Source organism: Lissotriton vulgaris, chromosome 1_1 (genome assembly GCF_964263255.1).
Source record: "Lissotriton vulgaris chromosome 1_1, aLisVul1.2, whole genome shotgun sequence".
In the NCBI taxonomy this organism is placed as follows: Eukaryota; Metazoa; Chordata; class Amphibia; order Caudata; family Salamandridae; genus Lissotriton; species Lissotriton vulgaris.
In genome coordinates, this window is record NC_141685.1 from 1,028,444,788 (window position 1) to 1,028,463,263 (window position 18,476).

The following is an 18,476-nucleotide window of genomic DNA, read 5'->3' on the forward strand; positions in this document are numbered from 1 at the left end:
ATTACCTACTGGCTTTTTTTCAAAAAGTCGCTTCCTTGGCTCTTATTTAATTTATCGTACAGTTGCAAAAAATGGTACCATTATTTATATTTCCATTTTTAGGTGTCTCACTTTTTCGAATTGTATGAGATAATGATCACAGAACACTAGATGAGAAAATGATAATCAAATGTAATAATATCTGATTACTGTGTAGAATTCATGAAAATGAAAGAAAATGCATGTTGGCCCCAGCTTGGTTACTAATATGGGAAGAACCCTTTGACATGCAGACTTGTTGTCACCTTGAAGAAGTCGATAATAGTGAAACCTACAGACAAGGTACTTTGTTTTCTCAACCCGACATATTCATTTAGAGAGATAGGTGTGATTTTAAGGCTTCCAAATATATAAAATTATGTAGGGATCTGAGTTGAATGCAGCTTCTTCTTTTTGAATCTAAGTTTAAAGGTGATACTGGGGTTGTTGGCGGCAGGAATCCAGGAAAGATCACTAGTTAGCAAAAAACACCTGAGTGCAAGTGGCATGGAAGTTGTGGTTTCTGAGATGAGGCTTTAGTGTGCATGGGACTATAGAGGACTGTCTCTATGTTACATGCAAACAGTAGAGCTTTGCGCTCTCTGCAGCCCACATAACAGAGGCCCACACAGAGGCCCCAGGTTCACTGCAAACTAAGGGCTACTAAGCTCAAAGGCCATCAGGTGAAGTAATATTCAGTTGTGGAGTTCGGGAAGCCGCAAGCATAGATGGATTGGCGTTTTGTACTGACTGGGCGCAGGAGACTCCACACTGCGCTTTGTAGACTGTGCACACCAGGGTTCAAAAAGCACTTAAGGACTCCATCAGCCATACTCCACATTAGTGTTAATCAAACACTCTGGGATTAAGAGATAGTCAGAATTTCCAAATGTACAGTGGAGACCTGGAGGGGAAGGGCATCACAAAAGGTCTCCAAACAAAAAGGAACAATTGATCAGGTTTCTAAAAAACGTTCCCATAACGGACATGGTGGGAAGGACAAAGTAAACAGAGTAGATTCGGAATTGGGTAAAGTCAAGCTTGGAAGGGCAATGACAAAGCTAGCTTGAGAGAACAGAGGAGCTAGGCAGCTGGTCAGAGTGGCTGGAAAAGGAGCTGCATGGCAAACACCTGCTTGCCAGTGGTGGGTTGCAGTCTTGAACATGGCAACTACTGAATGCAGAGGCAAACTTTTTATATGGTGAGGGTGGGAGTAGAAGTTGTTCTGGAAGAGAGGGCCTTATTACAGTGCTGTTGTACCCGGAAAATCTGACTAGGCACTTCAGAGGTGATCTTGTCAGTTAGGTGGACCAAGATGGGGTTGGGGAGGGGTCTAGCAGAGGAATCACTGGGTATTGAAATAAACTCACAGGCTTGAGCTAGCGAGGGCATCCTGAGGGCAAGATGGCACTGAGGGGGCTGAAGAAGTGAAATGAAAAGTCCCAGGCATGAGTGCCTGGGCTGATGGGGGAACAGTGAATGAGTGGTCGGAGGTATGAGTCTGAGAGAAAAGCAGAGACGTTGAAATTGACAGTCTGTTATGCATACGTGTGCAGGTCTGACTCACCCAGTGACAATCTATAAAACAACTAGTTTATCCTCTTCCCAACCAAAAGAACGAACAATCCAGAATAAACATGTAATTCATGGTACAATTACACGTATCAGAATTTGATATAAAGGACCCTGAGGCATGACACAGATACCTTGAGTGTGCATGTAGGATTTCTCTCACACAGTCACTGTTTGGCTAGATTGCATTGTTAGAACGTCAATTAACTCGCTAAATATTCTTTAAAAACAGAAATTGTTTTCTGTGAATCAATTGTGAACTATTTGATTCAAGAAAAGTTTAACGGATGTATTCATTGAGAGTAGCTGCGCAGCTTGTGAAACAAGCTGTGATTGGTTGGAGCGGAGGAATAGACTGGTGATTGAACTGCAACTATTCATACAGTGGGCTGAGTCAAGTAAATATATGAAGGAGACCAACGGACACAGGTACAGAGATTTCCTTTTAAAGCATACCCTCGGGTGACCTATAACTTTATGGACTGATATTTGTTGGAATATAGTCCAAAGAGCCTAGAGTTTTTCAAAACACCTGAACTTAGGACTTGGAAGCTATTGAAAACACAACCAATTTCGACCTATGACTTTAGGAACTATGGGGCATCAAAACTTATATGGAATGATCTCTAACCCAAACCTACAGACTTGGATCTGTTGAGGACCAACTCTACGGAGATGCATGATCTTAGAGGTAGGTTTCACTGCGGACCGTAGACTGTGGACACCTATGTTGTTGTGGACTGCATTTATGTGCACAGCAGCCTTATACACTGAAAGAATTGCTAATAGTGATCTCTCAAGAACACTGCTCATAAAGGCACGTGACTGGAGTATTTAGTATATATCTGATGCATACCCTCTGTGATGTCTCGATATGGCAACTGGTGGTTAGAGAAAGTATTTCCATTAGGATCAATGACCCCAGAAACTGGAAACTAGCTCGAAGATTGTTGATGCTGACACAGGCTTTAGAATTTAAAAGATATCTCAAACATTAGTCATGTTTAGACTATGCCTAAACATTTAAAAGCTTTTTAGATAATTATGGAGAATGACATCCAGCCTCAGCCTGTTGAATCTATCTAGAACTGCTGTCATGCTGACACGAGGTCTCAGCCTTTCAGAGCCATTAGAATCATGCTCCATGCTGACACATGGCCTCAGTCACTGATCAATAGAACATTATCCATGGCGACATCTGCCCTCAGTCGTTCAGAGTTATGTTCAGAGCTATCCAAATCATTGCCAACTCTTAAACCTAGAATGGTATTTGCATTGGCGCTTGGCATCTGGCTTTTTCATTGATCTAGAACAGTTCAGATGTTGACTAAAGAACTTTGCACTTACAAACAACAAGAGAGAAAGGGAGAGTCACGAACACTCTTAGTCCCCAAAATATAATATGTATCAACAACAAAAGAGTGTTCCTGTTCTGGTTAAGGTGGAAAAAAGCACAGAGCACAAGAAAACAACAAAGCCCTATAGGTTTGTTAGGAAAGCCCTCACTCACCGACCTGGTCGGTGACTTGCTTCATCATCGGGCCCCACCGGGTGTGACCGAATGCCACCCCGGTGTGCTGCGACGCCAGAATTACTGCGGAGCTGGTTTTGTGATGGGAGGGCTATGTGAAAAATTACGTGAATAGTGTCAAGTGGTGAAATTAAAATTTGCCTTGTATGTATCAAAAATTTAATTTTAATCAAAGACCATCAAGGGCAAGGTTAAAAAATGTGTTGGTGAGTAGGGCCAACTAATTGGATGGTCTTACTCCCACTAGCATTAAGTGAAAATGTGAATGGTCAACATGGACATGTTTCAGCCGGTGTGGTATCATTAACCTGGCATTCGTCAGGACCTATGGTGTAAAACCTCGGCGGTATGGGCACTCTGAGGCCCACCCAACCAGAGGACTTGAAAGTTAAAAGTCTGTGAAGTGCAAAAAAACGGGGGGGCGGGCTTCACCACCCGAAGGTAGGACGCACACACCTCCAAAACCTGGTGGCAAAAAGCCCACACTAACTGTAATTCTGTAAATGTTGTGTACCTCGTCACCTGCCCATGCTCACTTCGTTACATTGGAATGACAACCCGCAAAATTAAGCAACGGATATGTGAGCACAGAAGTAATATTAGGTGCAAAAAAGCGACGACAAGAATGAGTGACCATTTCCTCCAAACCAATCACACCACCAACGACCTGAAATGGACTGTGATTGAACAAATCGTTGGGGGCTCCAATATATCTGAGAGACTGTTTGAAAAGGAACAGCGTTGGGTGTACCGCCTGGGCACCCATACCAATGGCCTCAATGACGACATACCTTGGGGCTCTGTTCTAAAATAAACATCTGAATCCCATGATCTGTATCTGTTCCCATTAACTCCCCCTGTCTGTAACGGTGTCCCTTGAACTATTTAACTTTCTGATACTAGTTTTATTACACAACTGGTCCTGTTTAATCTTTCAGGTAATACTCTACCCGAACTCATGGGCCACTTGTATGTTAAACTGACTCTGTGTGTACCCTTCACGCGCACTACAACCAATTGCGCACTTTTATTTACTTTTTACTTTACTTTCTCTGCATCTTTGACACACTCCGTCTGCGCATGCGCATCACGATCAGTGTCACTGACCCGAATTGCCATGCTAATCAAGCCTGCACATGCGCTTTCTTCCACGCCTAAATCTCCGGAAGTGAGTATTCTGCCCGGATCAGGCTCGCAGTCTAGTCCGTGTTGACAGCCTCCACGCATGCGCGTTACGTAGGCTTCCACTCCCGGACGCGCTATCGCGCCTTTTCCTTACCGGCAACACATAAAATCGCCTTCGCTCTTCCCAACCGGATCGACGAGACCCGGTCCTGAGGGCGATTAGGCTTACCTGCAGGAGACGGACGCCGTGGGCGTGAGTACGATTCTGGCTGAGAGATCAAACAAAGCTAAGTACTATTTACTGCGTGTTGACCAGGTTTGGTGTCCCTTTTCCTCCCTCTGTTTTGCTTTGTAGGATGTGCCAAATGCGCCGTCCCCTCCCTCCCGCGGTCTATGGGGTGGATTTTCATCCCTGGTGAAGTGAGAATCTTCCTTTTTCTCACCTCTTTTACTGCTCCATTGCTGACTGGCCACTGGCCATTTGGCCCATTGATCGATGAGTGATAGAATGTTGCGTGATTATTCTCACTGCCATTTCGCCTCCCTTTTCACTTATCAAAACCCTCCCCTGTGCACTTACACAGTTAGATTCTGCAAAATTGGCAATCTACCTTGACAGTGCCACCACATTAACAATATGACTTATCGTGTAGCCTCAGCCACTGGCAGAGCCACGCACCTCTGCTATTATGCATGAGTTGTGCACCCTGGCACTATGAGCACAAGTAATAAACTGAAATCGGCCAAATCAATCGACAAAACATTCTAATTGTTTGTTTGTCTTGTGTTGTCTGTCTGTTTTTTAACCCTCACAGGTGCCTTTTATTTTTGGTCTCTAAAATTTAGAGGCTGGAGGTGTGTGCGTCCTACCTTCGGGTGGTGAAGCCCGCCCCCCCGTTTTTTTGCACTTCACAGACTTTTAACTTTCAAGTCCTCTGGTTGGGTGGGCCTCAGAGTGCCCATACCGCCGAGGTTTTACACCATAGGTCCTGACGAATGCCAGGTTAATGATACCACACCGGCTGAAACATGTCCATGTTGACCATTCACATTTTCACTTAATGCTAGTGGGAGTAAGACCATCCAATTAGTTGGCCCTACTCACCAACACATTTTTTAACCTTGCCCTTGATGGTCTTTGATTAAAATTAAATTTTTGATACATACAAGGCAAATTTTAATTTCACCACTTGACACTATTCACGTAATTTTTCACATAGCCCTCCCATCACAAAACCAGCTCCGCAGTAATTCTGGCGTCGCAGCACACCGGGGTGGCATTCGGTCACACCCGGTGGGGCCCGATGATGAAGCAAGTCACCGACCAGGTCGGTGAGTGAGGGCTTTCCTAACAAACCTATAGGGCTTTGTTGTTTTCTTGTGCTCTGTGCTTTTTTCCACCTTAACCAGAACAGGAACACTCTTTTGTTGTTGATACATAAAGAACTTTGCATGCAAACGCTATTTCGAAAATTATTGATGCTGTTACCATCCCTTGGCCGTGAAACACCGATATCAAGAACATCATCAATGCTGACGCCTGGCCTTCACCAGTAAGAGATACCTAGACCACCGTCAATGCTGACACCTGGCCTTCACCAGTAAGAGAATCCTAGACCACCGTCAATGCTGACACCTGGCCTTCACCAGTAAGAGATACCTAGACCATCGTCAATGCAGACACCTGGCCTTCACCAGTAAGAGATACCTAGAACTTTGTTCGTGATAACTTTAGGTCTTAATATTTGGGAACTATCTAGAAAAATGTGCATGTTGATAATAGGGACCAGCTTTTGGGAGTCACCCAGAACATTGTCACTATGTATGAAGAGTGTCCATGCTGACAATAGGGCATAGCATTTGAGTGTTATGTGGACTAATGCCCATACTGACATCATCCATTGGCTTTTGATAACTATGTAGAACTGAGTCCTTGCTGTCTTATGTTCTCAGGCTATTGGAGCTATCTGAAATGTTGCCTGTGGCAACAACCAGTCTTAGCATTTTAGAGCCGTCTAGCGTATTTTTCATTCTTGAGTCTTTCATTGCCAGCTGGAATTTTTCTAGACTCTTGTTCATGATAACACTTGGATTTAACATCTATGCACATTCTGTATCACAAGACAGAACATATCATGCCAAGAACTGTGGTTTGGTTATTAATCTTGATCATTTTGACTTATTGTCTCACTGGGTTCTAGAGTGAAACCTGACCAAATGACAAGGAATTACTTGAAACATAGCTGAGCATGGCTCAAATTCTGTGCACCGACCCTTTCTTAGAAGCTAAAATATCACATAAAAGGTAGGAATTTGAAACGCGTTGCAACAACTACATTCTGTGAAAGAGCTTTCTTTGGTAGGACAGAGACCATATGTTATCAATTGACCGATTCAGACCTGGCTGTCAATCCCCAAGGCCTGCAGCGTAAGAGGTAAGATACAGAGTGGTAGATTTAGTTTGAGGGGAGGTGAGAGGAAAGAGATTGATATGTTCAAAGAGAGAACATGATGGTTGTAATGCAGAGCAGTGAGACCATTTCATTCGGGTTTGATATTGGACAGAATGTGAGCGGCATGAAGAAAGGGGTGAGGTGGAGAGCGAGAGAAGGAACTGTGACACAGGTGAGAACTGCATTGACAGAAGGGAAGTGGGAGACAGACGAGAGTGAGGAAAAGGAGCTATTTTACTTGAGAATAAAAAACAGGACCTTGTTCATCTTCTTTTGTTTTATATTGATTAGAGTTATGATGTCATGCAATCCACAGGGCGAAAGGCTACCTTAGCAAATACTCTGCATTCAACAGAGTCTGTGGGTGCAGGCGTGACATGCTGCAGAGCCGCGCATCAAACCTCGCTGGACACATGGCTGGCCTGCAGTGCATTGTGGGAAAATGGCTGGTAACCACCGTGATGGAAACATCATGTGTTTAGCATGGAGTGACTATGGACCTAAAAGATATTTGCAGTGATTGTCGCAGAAGGGTTAGCTGGAATGGAGTGTTTGTTTTCATGAAACAAACCAGAAGACGCTTGCTTGTGTTCACCCAGCTGCACATTGATGTTTAGGCCATGCTTCTGTAAATGGCACTGACTTCGAGATTTTTTCTAATTTGTTAAGATGCTACTAGAGTGGAGAAGCACAACACCTGCTTCACAGTATATTCTATCTTCTTAGTAATGTCTCATTGAAAGTACAGCAGTCCTGCTGGCACTGTCCCATTTAAAGGTATATCAGAGCTCACAAGTGCCAGGATTGCCTCACTAAAAGCTCACAGGAGCTACTGAGCTGTTCCATTACATTAGTATTAAAAGTATAGCAGCCCTCTGGATGAGTATTAGTACAGCACTGCTAACATGTAGCTCCCCCTAATGGTCAATACTGTTGTAATACAAGTATACTAGATCTTACATGAAGTGTGCATACTCTGTTTTGACACGTATAACACCCCACAGGGAAATGCCCCCACTTTCATATTAATAATATAGTAACACTCTTGAGAAGTGCTGCTAGTCTGAGTCGGTTAATATTACCTACTATAACCACTGTTCCTGCAAAACATAAGCAATGACCAAAGTAAAGCACGAGCTGAATAGGATATGTCTTTGCATCATAAGCAGCGTTGGTCTCAGCAAAATATTTGTAAAATGGCATGGCTGAACATAACACATGGTTTCCCATCATGCACTGCAGACAGCAACATGGTGTTTGACCTCTGCAAAATAAAAGGGGAATGGTCCATTTAGAGCCATGAGTGGGAGGCCTCAGATATGCCAGTGGCGACGTAGGGATGTCCACCAGAAGCTGGTGTACCACACGTTGAAGGGCGGGCTTTGCTGCTTACGCCCACTTAATATCGGAAGTCCACATCAGGAAAGGAGACTATTCCTGGATCTGTGATGGACAGGAGGCAAAAGCGGCTGTGGCTTGTGAGGCGCCAGACTAATGGTCCCCATTAGATGCTTCAGGTAGCTCATTTATTTACCTGCAGAAAGGAACACCCTGTACCACATGTTCAGCCTCTCCTTGTGACCTGTGGACTGCATGATTTGACACCTAATTCACACATATTTCCGCTCGAAGCACAGAATAAAGATAGCGTTATCTGTACTCCTCAGAGATCTCAAGAACGAGGGATAATAGTCACTCCAGGTTGAGGGGAGAAAGAAAAACAAACAGAGGCTTGTCTGGATTAGTTAGGATTCCTCCGCAGCTTCTCTTGCATCTAGGTAGGCCACACTGTGGACCACATGTGATTGCAGATGACTATCACTGTAGCAAGACATCGCGCCTTGTGGGTCCAGTGAAGTCCAGGAGCACACTGACCTTCCCTCCCAACCCCGCACCCCCCAACACCTAGTGGCCATAATGGAGTCTCTGGCACACGAAACACTAACGGACACACTGCACTTTTTAAATTTTAGAAATAAATGAGTGATAAAGAGATATTGAATACGCTTCATTAAAATTCATTTAGTTGTTTCAATTTTGATTTTTTTTCTATTTTTTTTAAATACTTTCTTTTTTATGTATTTATTCTACCTTATAGGCAACACGTGCTGGGCATTTCTTCCCCAAACCCAAAGGTGGAGACATGTGTCTGAGCATCTGATACATGTCTGGGTAATTCATTCGGCCCCTGGGAGCAAAAAACATGAGCCAAAAAAGCACGAAAAAAAGAGAGATGCAAAGAACCATACAAAAAAATCATAATTTTTTAAAAGAAATTTAAACGAACAAAAATGGAAGGAAAAAATAAAAAAAGATTACTTCAACTGCTTTTCTGCAGAGAGACAGAGAGACATGAGCAGAAATCAGTTTAGTCTTATGTTTTGGTGGTCTATAAGTGTTGATGAGCCTTAGCACGCAATCGTTAGAAGGACTCAGGTGGGAAAATGGATCTGAGGAGAGGGCATGGAGGAATGAGGAAGAGGAGGGAGGGAGGGAGGGAGAAAAGAGCATCAAATGGAAAGGGGTGAAGGGAGATGCCAATGCAGTTTGCATCCACCCCTAATGACGACAATGCATACCCCCTCTGTCCCCATAATGCCCAGCGCCAGCAAGCAGAAACAGTTAGATAAACCCCCCTCACACTCCATGCTGCAATCAGAAGTGACAGCTTCATGTCAATGCAATCCGGATGGCAATCAAAGGTTTCCGCCGAGTAAAAAAATGCAAGAGGAGATATATATGTATGTATATATATATATGAAATATATATATTGAAAGAAAAAACCAAAAGCGACATTCATTCCGTTGATGCTAGCAGGTTGCAGTTCAAAGTTTTTAGTGGAAGTCAAACCTTGCAAGCCACCCTATGAGGGCATTTCTTGCCTAGGCCCAGCGGGGGGGAAATAACCCGCAGTAAACTGTACATATCCTTATAATGAATCCGACCACTGCAAGAAGAATACATGGGGTTAGTGCAGGTACCAAGGGGCAAAACAGTCAAACTGGCAATCCCCTGCTCCAGAGGCCACCAGCCTTGGGCATGGGGAGCGTTTACCGGCCCACATTAGATTGCATGCTCATGAAGACCCTCCACTGTGAAAAGGAAGTACAGAAAGGAAAAGTTACCTGTAAATAATTACTCTCCAGCACTGGTAACTCCCACAGAGACAATATGTGGTAAACTTCTCTATGCAATTTACTTGAGTATCTTAAATGGCTATAAAGAGGGCAACTATTTGTAGTTAGCAATTCATCCGAATCAGGTTCCCAGCCACCAGGACGACCTTAGAAAGAGTTCATGAGACTCCCACTCCTGGCACCATTTTACATTCCTCTTTGGAGGATTAAGTGCACAAGAGATGTGATATTATACACAGAGGTCATATATTAAGTCTAGTACATGTGCGAAAATTAGAGAACTGAAAGTACAAGAAAGAAATGCTTTCTTCTCCTGCAATGGGTCTTTCATATCTTCAATATGATGTACTCTGTTGCAGAATCATGAAAATGGTCGTTCTAGGGAAAGTAGCCAAAGCAGCACACAAAGCCACAGCCGTAAATTCATGTTTACAAATGTATGCGTTGCCATCTAAGAAGCAACCTTGCACAACTGTCTTAGAGTAATTTGAGACAGGCTTGTGGAATGGCATGTAACACGAATGGCAAGGTTATTTCGACATTAGAGTAACAAAACCTGGTGCATACCATGTTCTATCGGGCAATGCTTTACTTAGAAAATGCTTTTCCTCTTGGATCTAAAGTCAAAACTCAGAAACAACTGCTTTGAAAGGCTGGATTCACTCTATCAATGCCCTACACCACATCTAACTATCTGTTGGGATCCAGAGTATGAGTGCACTCTCTCTGCAGACTTAGAAATGCTGAAATAAAATAGCTGAATTATTAAAATATGTAAAAAAGGATCATCAATTTACAGAATCAGAATCTCTCTTACTCTCTGACGTGAGTTTACAGTTACTTTAAAAGTAACCTTAAAAGGGAGAGGTAAACTGTCATGCATGGGTTAGAACAAAGCCCCCCTCGATTTTTAAAGTATATTTTGAGCTCCCAGTATAAAGCTGACCTAGCAACTTGAATGAATTCCCTCTTTCAGCTACCGTTGAAAATAATTGAATATGCTGAAAATAAAATAAAGAATCCAGACCACTATTCAGATTATATATGTATTTGATAATTTCACCTTGACTGAGAGGAATTGTAGTTCTGACAATACAAAGTATAGTAAATGAGGAGCATCGTCTGAAAGCATCTACTGGCAGAACATTCTCAGGGTGACTATTTTGCTTTATAATTACACATAGAACATATTCTACATACACCTTATAATGTGGGTTAGTTAAAGCTCTCTTTAGAATGTCAGACGTCCTAGAGAAATGGATACAACCAGACTTATTATGGACATACTGATGTTTTTGAAAACTGAATGCAGGTACCGAGACATTTAATCTCTCAGTATCTGCATTCAATCTACAGAAAGGTCGAAATGGCAATAGCTTCTAAATTTGTATGAGTTTGTGCCTTCATTCTTTGAAATACGGTGGCTTCTTTTTAGAGGAGATCGAAATGATTTTTAATTACCTTTCTTGCTACGTTGTACAAAACCTAGAAAGTTACAGGCACCTAGGACATTTATGGTTACTACCAAATCCATATGCCTGAATCAACTGTGCACTAAGTACACAGCTACTGCCAGATACTCCTTCACCAGTAAGTATTTTGCCTCTGGTTACCTTCCTTCGGGATAAAAATGCAAGTTACATTTCTGAAGCGTCTGCAGTTGTCTGTATCATGAGTATTGGGATGGGAAGGCCCCCTACATGGTAGATGGACACGCACTCTGGTCCTGAGTTAGTCAGCTGTGAATGAATCTAGCATTCTGAGCTTCATTTGGCTGCTTTTAGGAAATCCTGCTTTCAACCCAAGGCCTAGGCCCGAAATTTACCATCAGACTCAAAGGTTAACTCTGAAGTCAAGCAGCAAACTCAGAGTGCGTAACCCGTAGATGATGAAAAAGTTACTATTCTTGAATAACAATGTTTCTGGTGGATATTCTAATTACCTGCAGATTCATCACCTTTGAATACTCCCCAAGCACTAGACTTGTCTGGAAACGTCTGCAATAGCTCTACCATGCCAGTGGAGGGCTCTGGCGTCATTACAACATTGGACACTGGATCGTGATGTCATTGGTGATGTCAATTTAATTTTTTTTTTGCTGCAACATCCTAGGCATTATTGAGAAGAATGACAATCAAGCAGTGGTGCAATACAATACTAAGTCGACATCTTATTAGGAAACACAATAACGTTTCTTTAGAGCAGGGAGGAGGTAGGATCAGTGAGGAATCTGCAGGTAGATAGAGTATCTACCAAAAAGATCATTACTAAAGATAAGTAACTTTTTCCTTCTGATGGATATTTCGACATGCATATTCCTTATCTTTGAACAGACTCACAAGTAATACTCCCCTTGGGTAGTGGGAATGGAAAACTAAATCAGAAGGTATTCAGGACAGATAGGGCAAAGTGCCCATCTCTCCTCACTGCTGAATCTAAGCAACAGTGTTTGCTGACAATAAGGAGAAAGGACCATGTAGCCGCCTGGAAGACATCAGTCACTGGAACCCCTCTAGCTAGGACTGAAGTGCAGGATTTTGCCCCGGTGGAATGATCTCTGATTCCTTCTGGTGGGTCTTTCTTGGCTAGAGCATAGCAGATCTTGATGCATAAAATGATCCAGCGAGACAGAGCTCATTTCTGTTCCGCCTTTCCTTTCTTAAAGCCAGTGTAGCAGACAAAGAGCTGATCATCTGAAAGAAATACTTTTGTACAGCTGATGTAAAAGTTTACCCACACTTCAAGTTGAGTATTTTAAGCCTTTCCTCCTCCTTGGTAGGATGTGGTGGAGGAAAAGAAAGAGAATGGTAGGGTGATGTATAGTTCGTAACTGAAAGAAGACAACACATTTGAAATGAAAGCTGCCTTACTTTGCAAAATCCACTTGCCTGGGAAAAACATGTAAACGGGACAGACAGAGAAGTCTTACAACTCACTGACTCAGCGAGCCCAGGTGAAGACAGCTATGAAACCTGTTTCAAAAGCCTCAACTTGCAACTATGTATGGGTCAGATTAAGTTCCCATAAGAAACTTCAGAACTGTATGAATGTACCAGTGAGGCATTATAAAAGGGGTTATCAGATACATGTTTGTCAGACATTTCAGAAATATTATCACCAGAAGAAACCTAAAGAGGGAGGGTTAATCTAGTAAACAGAGGAAAGCAGACAGTGCTTTCCTCTGTTTTGACTGCAGCCACTGCACAACCTTGTTGCTCCAAGAACAGTATCAACTGCAGTATGTTGTTTAGGGATACTTTTAGAGGATCAATCGTCTCTGCACACCAGGAAACATACTTGTTAAATCTCCCTGAGTAAACTGACTTCTTGTCAGGGCATTATGTCTAAAGGACACGACCACCACATCCGGTGGTAGCTGTAAGGTGCTTATATATCCCTGCTCAATCTCTACACATTAAGGTGTAGGCTGTGAAGATTAGGGTGCAGGGCCTTCCCCCCTGATTGGGACAATAAGTCTACTCTGAGTGGAAGCCAAAGAGGGGCCGAAATCAACAAGTGCTGAAGGTCTGTATACCATACCTTTAATGGACAGACTGGGGCAATAAGAATGACTTTGGCTCTGTCAGGGCAAAAATTCATCAGAACCTGTGGAATCAAGTTTATGAGGGAAATCTGTAGTGGAGGTGAAACATCCACTCCAATTGAAATGCATCTCCCAAGGCTGTCAGCAAAGGATGTTGGAGGGTTCTCAAATTCTTTCAGTGGGCGTTGTCTCAAGTGGCAAGGAGGTCACATGAGGTGTGCTCTCCAGGCAAAGAGGTCTTATACCTCACTTGGATGGATATGCTACTGGTATTTGTCAAGATGATGACAACTGAGATTGCCAGCCCTGCTGTTCTCTGAATCTGGCCACCATCCACAGGCCATGCTGGAGTGCCCAGGCCCACCGTCTCATAGCTTCTTGACAGACAGGCCAAGACGCTACTCCTCTCTGCTTGTTCAGTTATCAAATAGCAGTTATATAGCTGTTCAAGATATGGACTGACTGACCAGAAAGGGCAGGAAGAACACCAACTGAATCACCTCCAGCTCCAGCAGATTGATCTGACTATAGCAGAGGCCTCTGATCTTCAGGTTCTTCAACAACGCTCCCCACCCTAGGGGGGAAGCGTTCCTTACAACCATGGGCGCTGCAGTAGAGAAGCCGAAAGATATTTTCTGAAACTGTTTCTTCTCCTTCCTCACCCATTCAACTCTGCTGCAGCATCATTGGAGGTGCCTTTGGATTCTTCCAAAACCCCTTGATGTTGGAAGCACTGCCAGCGAAAGCACTACAGCAGAGCCCTCTTGTGCCAGTGTGCATAAGTGACCTTCGGGATGCCAGAAACCAACAGACCAAGCAAGCGAAGGAGCTTCAGGCCTGCACTTGAGCTCCCATCTAAAACATCAGAATCATATCCAGAATGTCCCATATATAATGTGGATGAGGGAAAGATCTGACTGAGATGGTATCCAGAATCAACCTATGAACAGAAGGCACTGAGAGGGCAGCAGGTGAGATTTGGGGTGACAGACTGATAACTCCAAGTCATACAACAGGGAAGCTGTCAACAACAAATCATGGAGCATTAGCTCAGACGACTTGACTCTAATCAACCAGTTGCCCAGGTATGGTACCACTCAGCGCTGGCACATCTGCATTAGCTGAGGAGCGTCGCCCACCCCAAAAAATGTAAGGAACGGAGAAAAAAACGACACAAGTTCTATTTCTCCTTTCCTGCCGAGTCTTGGGGGGCGGGGGCTGGTGGGTGACAGCACTGAGGGAATGGCAGTGCACTCCCTTCACTGCGCATGATGATTTGGCCGGCTGTCTTAGGCTAACCAAACCATCATGCGCAGTGAGAGCAGGCACAGAGTTCCAGTCTGTCCTGGCACGCTCATCGAGGGTGCTCTTGCCAATTCTGAAGCTGTTCTCATGCAAGAGCAGCTTCATAATTGGCTGCAGGGCAGGCTAGGAGCCTGTGCCTTAAGAAGAGGAGCAGAGGAGCACGATGAGACCAGCTGAAGGTACGTTTTTCAATTATTATTATTTTGTATTTTTCCTCCCTCCCTCCGTAACCCCTATGCCCCCCTGACCCACTAATCTTAGTAAACACCGGCCGCTCCTGGTACCACTGCTATCCCAAACTTGTGAGTTGAGCCACCCCCCCACTGCCATCACCTTCATAAAGACAAGGGGTGCTTATGTCATACCAAAATTAAGTGATGTAGTGGTAATGGGTAGTACCCACTACAAACTGCAAGCACTTCCTGTGGGACAGCTGGATCAGAATGTGAAATTATGTGTCCTGCAAATCTAAACACACTATCCAGTCATCCACCTCCAGTGCCACTAAAACATGAGCCAGGGAGAACATTCTGAACATGTACTTCCTGAGAAACGTATTCAGGACCCTGGGATCGAGCATCAGCTGCAGATCGATGTCCTTCTTGGGAATTAGGAAGTACTGAGAGTAGCACTCCTTCCCCAATACATGCTCTGGCACCAGCTCTACACCCCCTTTCTTCATCCTGCTGCTGCAGGACCCCCAGATGTTTTTCAAGGAACTAAGAGGGACAGCGAAGACAGTTGCATGGATGCTGGCAGAAGCGCAGGATGTATCCCTTTTCTACAAATTGTAAGACCCAGAGGTCTGAAGTGATGCCTTCCCGGCTTATAGAAAAAGAGAAACTATTTCTCCCACTGGCATTTGTGCTCCTTCCAGAGCAAACTACTGCTGACTCCCTTGAGGTGCTGGGCAAGAGGAGGAGGAAGACGATGGAGTAAGCTGTCTGTTACATCATTTCCTTCTGAAATGTTGTGCAGCATGGGTCCTTTGCTTTTGCTGGCCTTGCAGGGAGGCTTGTAATTTTTGGGGAAACCCAGGAGAAGGAGCTTGGCTTCCTGAAGGGACAAAAAGTCCCAGGAGCAGACTGCAACACTAATGAACAAACTGTTACTTTCCCTTCTTTGAAGCATTCTAGACCTATCTACTTTTCCCCCCAAAGAGTCTCTCTCTGCATCGACGGGCATGTCTAACACTAGGCTTTGCACATCAGAGAAGGGCCGTGTGGGCATAACCAGGCATGGCTCTTAAGGTCACAGATGTGCCCATTGATATGGCCACTGTGTCTGTAGTGTCTAGGTCAGCCCACACTAGATATATAGAGAAATCCTGTCAATTTCTCACCAATTCTGAACAGCGATTCTTCAGATGGTCTGGGGGATTTGGGATCACCAGAGATGTCATGTCCCAGAGAGTATCTTCCTAACAGACAGGCGGTGTGAACGGAGTTAAGAGCTAAGCTGCCAGCCAAAAAAGCCGTTTTACCTACGGATTCCAGGCATTTTGCACTCCCAATCATTAGGGTGTGTTGGAAAAGCCCCAGGATTACATTTTGGATGTGGAGGGGCTCTGCCCCACCAAGCTCCGGGATGAGGGGTGAATGTGTCGGAAGGCCAGATTCCCTGGGGCTGGTCTGAACTGGCAAGCAATAACCCTGTTATACTCCTAGCATGGGAATGGTTTTGTCCAGGACTCTGTCAAGGATTCCTCATAAGCTTTTGTTGAATTGGATTCACGGTTCTAAAGTGTACGGCGCCACCTGTAAGATATCTGTAAGTATTTTAGCTGCTCTCTGCTTCACTGCAGTTAGTGTAGCTCAAGGACCTTGGCTGCTTTTCTGATGACCTAGTGAAAAGCCACCATCTCAAGGGTAAGCAGAAAGTCCTGGAGCGGAGTCAGAGTTAATATCTGGAGATGTTTCGAGTCCACAGAACTCTTGGAGGGCTAACAAATCCAAAGGCAGCCCAAGTCCCCATTGGCACCACACTGTGACTGAACATCTGAATCAGCTATCATAGTGTGGTATTGGGAGCATTGTTCTTGTTCCAGAAGGTGCATCTCTCCTGGAATGATAGGTTTTGTCTGGCAACAAGGTTCAAGTAAGGATTGTAATGCCCCTGTTGATGCCAGTGGTTCCGCTACTGTGACTGCTGAAGGTGGCGTCGTACATGGAGTCGGACCAGGATGCAGCGTGGACTCTGACACTAGTGTTGGACTTGGCTTTGGGTCACACCCGACTGGAGCCGACATTTCCACAGATACCATACAGGTCTCAGAGCTGGTGGATGTGGTAGGGGCCCAAAAGACAGGGACAGCGTCTGATAGAATCAATATGGTGCCAAGTGCAAACCCAAAATCAGGCCTTTGGGGTCAATAAGGGGTCCCATGGGGCCTAATGGTGATCCAGATGGGACGTCCGCCCTTCTAAAGACATCTTTCATGGCCTGCATGAAGGGCAATGGAACCATCCCCAACATTGGGTACTCCAGGATATGGGCACTGATGCTGGTTGAGGAGGGAGAGGGGGAGTAAAAGAAGACAGCGGAATCAGGTCGAAATCTCCACTAACTCCGGCTCCAGCGATACGGCTAGAGGGAACTTGAACTTAGCCATCAACGTTGACATCTGAGGAGAAGAGTGCTTTTTTTTCTTTTAGTTCCTCTTCTTGTCCTTCACAGATCTGGTGGATGAGAACAACCTTGATGGTGGCCTGGACCTAGTCCTCAACCTAATCGTGTGGTGCTCTCATTTACCCTCTTCAGGGTGAGCCATGAAAAGCTTGGCCATATGCTCCTTGATGGCCTTCGGATGCATTTGCTGGCAGAGGTCACATGACAGTAAGTCTTGCCTTTACCCAAGGCACCAGAGGCAGTCATCGTGCTGATCCGTGATGGGCATTTGATTGTTGCACCGCCAACAGGGCTTGAAACCACATGTCTTTGGAGGAGACATGTCCTTATCTTGTACAAACTGGAAACGTTTGTGAGGAAAATTGTCCACAGAAAGAATGATGCACCGGACATGATGTTAGAGCACTGGTCCTGGTTCTGGGTGGCCTTGATGCCAGAATCCTGTGCCCCACGTCGTAATGGATCCTGTGCCCTCAACTTGCACCTGAGAGCTGTTGCAGAATGTTCGGGACCAGTCTGGAGCCTGGGGAGTATTCAAACCCAAGGAATCTGCATGTAGAAGTATCAATCAGTAATAAGACTATTATCTATGTCCCGGGGGCAGGCACAGTGAGCTGTGGTGGCAGCCTAGCATTTTGGAATCCATATTGGTTAGATAGCCTTTTTCCCTGTTCTGTGTATGAATGTGATGCCTACTGACCTGATCGTATAAATTCCTCTTCTGTGTCACCATGTCATGCTCGGACACTGCACTGATATCCTTGTGTATTTTGTGTATATGTCAAATGCTTATTGTGCGTACAGTGCCTGACAACAGGACTCTATCTGGTTTGTGAGTGTGTTTATGTTGCAGCTACTGGAATCTATTTTGGAATGTCACATATTTTGACAGAGCACAAGGAAGGTGTTGATACAGCCTCCAAAGACAATGGAATTGGACTGACTGCATTCCTGAGCTCGAGGGTGTAGCTCCAGACACTGAAGTGTTTAAGGGAACGAAACAGGACTGCCTTTAGAAATTCCATGTGACCAATTTAGCAGGTGGTTTCTGCTTAGTAGTTTATAAGCACTACCATTAGATTGATGGTGGGGAATGGAGATGAGCAGGTTCATTTATTAGATGGAGGGAAGTTTCAAGGCAGGGCTTCTGCCCTTTGTCTTA

General features: G+C 44.5%; 1 protein-coding gene across 14 annotated transcripts in view; it reads right to left on the bottom strand.

Annotated features, from left to right (window-relative positions):
• The window catches only part of CACNA1A (calcium voltage-gated channel subunit alpha1 A), a 1,308,076-nt gene that overhangs the window by 273,716 nt on the left and 1,015,884 nt on the right, over positions 1-18,476 (bottom strand). For 7 of the 14 annotated variants that reach the window (XM_086961990.1, XM_086962039.1, XM_086961948.1 and 4 more), the window contains one exon: positions 8,791-8,887. In XM_086961990.1, coding sequence (XP_086818116.1) covers positions 8,791-8,887 — 97 coding nt within the window. Of the gene's footprint in view, positions 1-8,790; positions 8,888-9,550; positions 9,648-18,476 lie in introns of all 14 variants that reach the window. The other 7 variants (XM_086962030.1, XM_086961973.1, XM_086961957.1 and 4 more) reach the window with 1 other exon arrangement.